Here is an 8,651-nt window from a genome sequence, read left to right as displayed (position 1 = left end):
ACCTGATGTTTCTGAAACAGCTTGAAAAAACGTCGAGCCCACCTCGACTTTGGAGTTGCTGGTAGAACAATCAATGTCGAGTCCACCTCGACATGGATTCCATAGGGTTAAAGTAAAGTCATATGATGCATTAAATAATAACATATATTAGGAATCATACAAATTATTTTTAAACTCCACTCATTACAGATAAAAATTATTAAATTAATAAGAAACGGAGAAAAATATTTACTTCTTAATAAAAATACATTAATAGTTTTTTAATCTTGTTAAATGCCAGATCTTTTAATTAGTAAAAGTACAGGACTATATATTTCAATTTATTTTTTTCTGTGTTAATACTAGTGTGTTTGACGGGAGACAGAATCCATCATCTACGTCGTCAGCTTCAGTTTTTATCTCCATTTTCTAAAATTACGGTGAAAATATTTGAAATATGCATTCATTATAAATATAATATATTAAAATCACCTGCACTATTAAACGTAATAATTTATGTTGCTGATCCATGAGGCAAGCCATGTCTTTCAATCTTTTCTTTTGCTTCTCCATTTCGAATGTCAAATGATCTTCGCTGTTGTCCATTATAGTATCTACTAGAAAATACATTATGAGAGATGGTTCAAAAAAGTGTATACTATTAAACAGAACAGATTGTACCTTCTTCAGTAAAAGGGTTGAAGAACCACTTCTTGAGGATCAAATCAAAGAATCCAACTTTGCACTTCTTCTCGTTGGGAAACTCATACAGCTCGTTTTTGTCCACTTTGTCCATTATGAACTGAGGCAGTTTGCGTTCGAGTTCGGTGTGCAGCAACACCTGTGTTTGTGAAATGATATTTTATATATTTAATAGGCATATTAAGACAAAATAATGAAACTCACCTGCATAGCCAATCTTTTCAGTTGAGCGTTCCTCCTCACACTTTCAATATCACCAACTGCGAGACCGATGAGTAAGTTCATCAGAAGGATTGGCATCAAGACCATGAACAGTCCCAGTATGAAGAAAGCGGGCAACGGGAACGGTAACCAGCGGTGGCCTTCAGCCATATAATAAGGATGCACATAAGTACCTATAAAGTCAATTTCTCCCAACATCATAGCAAAGGTTCTCATTAAAGACATGGGAATTGAAGAAAATGACAGATGATGGCCCTGGAAATTATGATAAAATTGTATATGATATAATTTATGATTGCACTAGTAATAGAAACTTACTCTTGAGAGCAATATGTAAAAAGCAAGTCCAAAAGCTATTATCAGTATCGAAAACACTAGAAGTACTTTTATGAGCGTTTGAAGAATCTCTAAGAACATTACTACGTATATGCCTACGTGGTCAAAATGCTGTAGAAGAAGTAGAAGTTGAAACCAACTCAAAAACGCCGTAATCGAAGCAGCCGAATACTAAACGCAGAATAAGAATATTACATGTTTTATATAGCTGTCATTTAAAAATGTAAAAACTATACTTACTTGCGTATTATTAAAATGTCCAACTCCCATAGGCGATATCATTATCATCGAGCAAATACAGAGCAGCCACGTGACAAAGTTTCCAGGATCGGTGAAGTATTGATACTTTTGCTGATGTAAGTTGTACGCTTCTTTGATAATGTTTAAAACATTATAAATAATAATTCCTATGGCGCTCACGTACATTGCTACAGTCATTTCCAATTCTAGTAAGGTGACTTTTATTGTGAGTTTTCATTTTAAAATTAAACAAAAATGACATAATACTTGCCTGTAGTTTGATCCATCATTTTACCGTAAAGCGGAGGTACGGTAATTTTGATCGCGTCTGTCGGTTTGTAACTGATCAAAGTGGTTTTTGTGGTATTGGCAATAGCCACTTCGGCGTTGTTCATCAGAGAAGCCGTAAATATGGTGACAAAGGTGAGGAAGACACAGTAAAAGAGGAGAGTTGCCAAATGAAAATATTTTCCATAAGAATTCCATTTCATCTGCAGATATTTCTGGCTGAGAGGATGTGCCAGAAGTTCGACTCTACCATGTGCTACCATAGCCTATAAATTCATTTAATTTTAGTCATATTTATTCATATTAGTTGTATATGTGAGTTTAAGTTTAAGTATATCTTCGATCTGGAAGAATTCTAGTACCCAACCGTATACAGAGCTATGATTAGAGCGAGTATCACTTCAATGCATTATTTCAATATCACACACACATACATAGATATTCAATGGCATTCTTACTACCACTCTCACCCGGCACACTTTCTGGCTACCGGGGACCATTTGTCCAGCAGTGCCTTGGCAAACCTATGGCCGTGCAGCATGAAACCAATTTCAGAACACCAGTTGCAGTGAGAACGCTCGTTGCCGAGCGTTCGCACTGCAACTGACTTCAACTTGACGTGGATTTTTGACTTCTGAGAAGTGATAATTGTTTTTTGCGCTCTCCTATTGACCAAAATTCGATTTAAATATACTTTAACCAATGCGCTCATATCAGAAGTATGTAGTAATATAAGTAAAGATAGCTATCATATTTTTAAAACATAGTATAATATCGAAGTGCAGACAAACCATGGAGCAATATGTGAGATGCGACGTCTGCGATATTATTAAAATATGATATATTGATTTACTTACGTTGACTACACTCAGAGGTTGTGGTCTAAATTTAGGATCGTTCATTTTCTCCCTCAAAACTGCTATTTGCTCCGGTGACTTTTGGTAGTACTTAAACTCGTATTTTATCTGTAAGTCAATTCGATTATGAAGCTTGTTTCTTAACAATGAAAATGTGTACACGTATGCTTACGTAAAAAGACTTTGAGTCTTTTTTGCAGTTTGCTTTTGTTATACACTTCCCTTGTACTGCTTCAAAAACTTTAGGCATGAAGGCGATCAGTGCCAGTGTGACGCAAGGATGTTTACTGGATCTCAGGCACATTACTTCAGTGGCTCTTATAGTATCATTAAAAAAATGTATGTTAATTAAAATATTTTGAACATACACTGTATATAATATAATCCCATATAATCATACCTCTCGTGTATGACCATCGCTAAGGCAGAATCAGGAAACTTATAATAAATAGCGTAATCAATGGCGCTCATGTCGAGGGAGTTGTATGTCAGTTTGCAGTTCATAGAGAGCAGCATGGTTACAGATTTTGGCTTATTTTCCATTGTTGCCAAATGCAAAGCTGTATTCTGAAAAAAACGTTATAATAAAAACTAAAAATATTGGAAATTTTACATTAAAAGCTATTTAATATTATTTTTATTAGAAGCATGACATTGAAACTTGTGTACCATATAAAATAAATGTTTTTATTAACGCTATAAAGACGAATGTTATGACATATAAAAATTTAATATTAAATTCTGTCACTTAGCAACTTTATAAACAATGTCATGATTATCCTTAATTGTTCTTCGCTGTGTGTTTGTGTCTGTCGTGTAATTAGCTAAGATTGTGGTAATCAACTTCTTTGGAGGTGAAAACCGGCATATGTAAGTACACGTATGTTAGTAAAAATAATATATATGTTATATAATATTAAAAAATAGATTATTATTGTCACACAATAAAAATGTCTGACAGTAGGCTTAATGACGCTCGAATTTAAAATAAAAGGAGCTTATGAATTAAAAATATAAGTCAATAATATAATATTCAGAGGAAATAATTTAACGAAGGAGAAAAAAATATTATTAATAACCCTTTGTGCTCGTAAGTCGACAATGTGTCGACATCGTATTCCAAGCGTTGCACTCAAACAAAACTTTGAATGCATTTATTGGCTTTGTGTTTAAGCAAATTTTGCCAATTTAAATTTATTAATGGTTAAAAAGTTCTGTTAAACACATTTCAGTAATATTGAAGTTTATTGCAAAATTTTTCATCGGAACAGGGTCATTTCGTGTGGTGTTAAGACCGCATAACGCGATATTGATAGTTTACGTTGTCAATTATTGCTCTTAAACTGTTTTTTTCCTTCAAAGGGCATCTATATTTTTATGATATGGGATGAAACGGGAGCATATGGTCTAATTGTGCATAAATATTATTTTGTATTGTGTGTCTGTTATTAAATAAATAGAAAATTTGTAAGACGGAAAAAAGAGCGAGATGCTGTTATGCATGCAGAGCTCGCTATTTCGCTCGCACTATTAAAATGAGCGATTGACAACTATCGATCTGGGTATCGACATTTTCAGCGGCAATTAAAATAATAATATTAGTCTCTACACATTTGATGTATTTTTAAGCTAGTAAATTACTAAATTATGTAAAACAGAATTGGTTGGCATTCAAAATATAAAGATACTATATGTCAATCATAAAATAAAATGCTTTACTTTCTGAATTTTTCTATTAACTTACTTGATCTTTATCCGGCTGATCCAGTAGATGTGAATGCACTGAATGTAACAGTTGGACTGTTTTTGTGTAGCCATTCATAGCTGCCAAGTGTAAAGGGTTACGCCCATTATGGTCACGATGTAAAAGTGCTCCTTTATCAAGCAAAAGTTGAACGACTTTTGTGTGTCCCTGTTGTGAAGCAATGTGAAGAGGCGTCAGACCCTCGCCGTTGCTCTCATTGATGATGAAAGCTCCTTTTTCAGAATTTAAAAGCTGTCTCACTGTATGATACCTTCCATATCTAAAACCACAATCAATTAATTAATAGTAATTCTGCTGCTTGCTTCCACCGTACACTAAGCAATCGAGAATCACATCACCCGTAATAGAAGAAGTTAGTAAGAATATGTTAATCTGTTTGACTTAATCAAGTCAGAAAATTTTACCATACTTAAAAGTGGTAACATAACGTTTGTACAATTAATTATAATAGTGATTTTTTTATTCACTACTATGTTCTAGTTACCTTGCTGCAAAATGTAAAGGACTTTCATTTTTGTTGTTCTTTACATTGATACAAGCACCCAGTTGAATGAGATTTTCCAAAGATCTCACGTGTCCTTCTTTGCTGGCATAATGCAATGGAGAGCATCCGATGCTGTCTTTTTCATTCAACAGCTGAAAAATAAATAAATTATTGAATTTGATTACATTGAAAAATGACTCAATGTGATAGTTTCTTACAAATTTCTGTAATACCTCATATATGTTAGAGAAATCCTCGAGCCTCCCGCCGTTGATTACGACCAAATGAAGAACGTTTTTGTTGTTGATGTCTTTCAAATTTATGTTGGCTTTGAGTCGAATCTGTGAAAGTATTAAGCACATGCTTTAGCTAAAAGAATAATTAGGTAGATAGGTTTTGTCTCAGGATCATTTTTTAGATTTTTTCACAAACACTTGTAGATTCATATAATTTATAATGCAAGAGAACCGAACACTTGAAACCTTACTTTTAAAAATTTAACCCGCGTGTTTTATTTATCGGAAACAACATTTTTTATAACATTGACTTGAACGTAAGACAAAAGTAGACTGAAAAAGTGATTAAAAACAGCGAAATAGGTATACATATTTAGAAAGCGACATTTGCTTGATGGGCATTGTCCAAGGTCGTATACTGCAATGGGAATCTTCTGAATCCGGTGATTTATTATATCCGTGACCGTTTCACAACGAATAAATATTTTTAGAGAATCCTTGCGTGTTATTTGTGATTTTTTCTGGTCGTAACGAGGGCTATTGTGTGGTCCCAATCCTTTACGCCATCGTCTTGTTTCCTTGTTTATGGATGACTATTTTGGTCACAGTAAATTAGCATGAGTTTTAAGAATAAGACTCACAAAGCGATAAATACAAACACTGGTAGTTTCCTATAATTTATAATGCAAGAAAACCGAACACTTTCAAATATTTTTTATACTTAGAAAAGTTCACTATAAAAAATTTAATTTAAAATTTTTAGAGTCTAAAAATCCATATTTAAAATATGAAAGAAAAGATTCCGTATAATTATTTGTCAATACCAAAGTCTTTACTGTCCTCCAGCCTCCTCTAGTGGCAGCTAGCAATAATGGCGATCTGAGTTCTTTATCTAAAGGATCTATGATAGATCCTTCCTCAACAAGATACTCCACTATTTCTGGATGATCAAACATGGCAGCACAATGTAATGGAGTCATCTTCTGTATATCGCAAGACATAAGGCATGCCTTTTTCTCTATCGGTTGAAGGGTGAACATCAGCTTTATTATATCTAAAGCACCCTAAAATGAATTAATAAATTATTTGATTGTTGCGATTTTTTAATATGTTCTTTACACATATGCTTACTTGAGCACAAGCTAAATGTACAGGAGTTGAAAGATCGTGTTGTTGAGTCGATATTTTAGCTCCCGACTTCAAGCACAGCTCAACTGCTCTTATATCTCCACCATGGACTGCAGAATGCAGCGGAACATTGCCTTCAGAATCATAAAACGATATCATCTCTTCTCTGGTGCATCCTTCAGCTTCACCCCACTGGAGAAAAACTTCCATCGTTTTAGATGATGCGTTTTTGGCAGCTTCGTGTATTGGATAATAGCCGTTGTTACATGGCATCTTGGGACTTGCACCAAATTCTGTAATCTAAACATAGTGAATTAGATAATGATTTATGCCGAATTTCACAATTCTATTCAAATAGTTCTATTGTATTTTAATTTTTTTAATTTATTGTTTACTAGAATTGTGGCACACTCTTCATGATCGTATATAGCGGCTATGTGAAGAGCAGATCTTCCGTGCTCTCCACCTTGTTGAATGTCTATAACACTCCTGTAGCGACTCATGGCACGTAGAGTATCTACTCTGTTCAATTCTGTAGCCAAGTGTATCGGAGCTTGCTTCTTATTGTTCAATATGCTGGTGTTCACTGGTCTAAAATTAACATTATTAATTAAAATAAAATGTATAATATGTTCCTATTGAAATATGACACGTATTATACAATAAATAACATTGTGTATAGCTGAGACAATATTCTTCTCAACAAAAAAATGCTTTTTCGACTTTGTGAATTGAATGTTTGTTGTGTATACTATGACCGAAATTTGTAGAATTCGTTCGTTGAACGAAACAAAATGTTAAAAAAGCAAACCGTTTAATATAGTTTAACGCATATAGTTTACTTACTTAAAAAACTTCTGTTTTTTAAGTAAGTAAGTTTTTTTTAAATATAAATTTCAATAATCAGATCATTATTATAAAAGCCATTGATCTTTGGAACTTTTAAAAATTAAGATTAATACAAACAAGTGATCCATTTATTGATAAATTTGTCGATATCGTTACATACTAATAGGATTATTTATTGTTAAAACATTTTAGATAAGTATTTACATAAATTAATTAAATTATGTGAACTTTTTAAATATAAAATATAAAACCTGATTTCTTGGTTACATTTATGTAAAAAAAAACCAATCAAGAAGTGAGATCAGACTTACATTTCTAATAGAAACATTATAGACTCAATGGACATGTTTTCAACTGCCAAGTGTAACGGAGTATTTCCAGCATTGTCTTGAATATTGAGATCTAAAATATATGTTTTTTTTGTAGTATTATATAATTGTAGATATTTAGAATATGTTGAGTATTCACCTCCTTGACATTGGTTGTGTATATAATCAAGGATGATTACGTTGTTTTTTAAAGCAGCTTGATGAGTTGCTGTTTTGCCAGTGTTATCGCTGAATAAAAGTTTCAATGGTTCATGACTGTATATTTTTTTGAATTCATCAATATTTCCACTCTCAGCCGCCTGAAAAATTATTGAAAATATATTTTAATGTAACGAGTGATTTTATCCTAAAGGTATAAATACTGCTATTTTTCTAGCATGCTATACAAACCCTTAAAATTCTGAAGGGGCTGTCAGTCATCAAGCAAACATCGGCATAATTTTTAGAATCGAACAAGTCTTTCCTGTTTGGCAACATCGTTTGTAGTTCGCCGCTTTCAACACCCCCGACTTTTGTTAACTTATTGATCGAAGCATATGAATTTCGTAAAACTCTCCAAAGCTGAAATAATACATATATTATCCTTTTACTTGCGGCACATGTATGTGGACACACATACAATAATCTGAAAATTAGATTGGTTTATCTCGACGCAAAGCAAACACAATTGGTTCGCATGAGTGCTAATAGATAAAAGTGTTTACTCACAGTAACATAGTTAAAAAGGTGACGTGTTCCCTATTTATTGACCATGCTTTTTGATTACGAAATAATTACCCGTTTTATCGATAACGATTGCGGCAACTTACTAAAAACTAGAGGTCATATTCAATTGATCACAGTATTGCATCAATAATAACAGTCTATTTATTTATTTATTAAAATTATAACCATCGTGACCTGACAGGCAAACCCAATGCGTCACGATAGTCAAAAGTACTAATACATCATAATACATACAAATATAAACAAGACAAAACAACAGACACAAATCACCTCAACAGGTGTGCATTGTCCCGTACGAACTGAACCAAAACTCCATATGTGCAAGAGAAAATGTCAATATTACTATGGACAGAATTGAGCAGATAAATAGCCTTGGCCAGAGAAGAGTTGGCAAGTGCTCCAGTTCTACACTTAACAGGCAAGAATAGTGGACGCGACCGAGAACTATAACCACCTTCAGGAGCCCACATTTGAAGCTGCTCGAGCACTGAAGGATTGTCTACGATGCCC

At 33.4% G+C, this 8,651-nt stretch overlaps 1 protein-coding gene across 1 annotated transcript; it reads right to left on the bottom strand.

Moving 5' to 3' along the window:
- Positions 1-126: 126 nt before the first annotated feature.
- Positions 127-7,970, bottom strand: TrpA1 (Transient receptor potential cation channel A1). The gene is made up of 19 exons (XM_088187736.1): positions 7,806-7,970; positions 7,555-7,714; positions 7,398-7,488; positions 6,633-6,828; positions 6,241-6,537; positions 5,934-6,173; positions 5,107-5,214; positions 4,874-5,025; positions 4,369-4,648; positions 3,025-3,191; positions 2,797-2,941; positions 2,625-2,732; positions 1,751-2,033; positions 1,480-1,685; positions 1,222-1,410; positions 886-1,158; positions 661-820; positions 472-593; positions 127-408 (listed from the first exon to the last, which is right to left on the bottom strand). The coding sequence occupies exons 1-19, from the start codon at positions 7,890-7,892 to the stop codon at positions 316-318; spliced, it is 3,357 nt and encodes a 1,118-aa protein (XP_088043862.1). The 5' UTR covers positions 7,893-7,970; the 3' UTR covers positions 127-315.
- Positions 7,971-8,651: the final 681 nt, after the last annotated feature.

Source organism: Plectrocnemia conspersa, unplaced genomic scaffold, assembly GCF_051122295.1.
Source record: "Plectrocnemia conspersa isolate PC_06_02 unplaced genomic scaffold, ASM5112229v1 ptg000006l, whole genome shotgun sequence".
Lineage (NCBI taxonomy): Eukaryota > Metazoa > Arthropoda > Insecta > Trichoptera > Polycentropodidae > Plectrocnemia > Plectrocnemia conspersa.
This window is presented reverse-complemented; position numbering and strand designations above follow the sequence as displayed.

Coding starts and splice junctions, on each gene's coding strand:
- TrpA1 (XM_088187736.1), bottom strand. CDS start 7,892: ATGTTGCCAAACAGGAAAGACTTGTTCGATTCTAAAAATTATGCCGAT. Junction 7,489..7,554: donor ACACAACCAATGTCAAGGAG/GTGAATACTCAA, acceptor CATATATTTTAG/ATCTCAATATTCAAGACAAT. Junction 2,733..2,796: donor AAGACTCAAAGTCTTTTTAC/GTAAGCATACGT, acceptor ATTGACTTACAG/ATAAAATACGAGTTTAAGTA.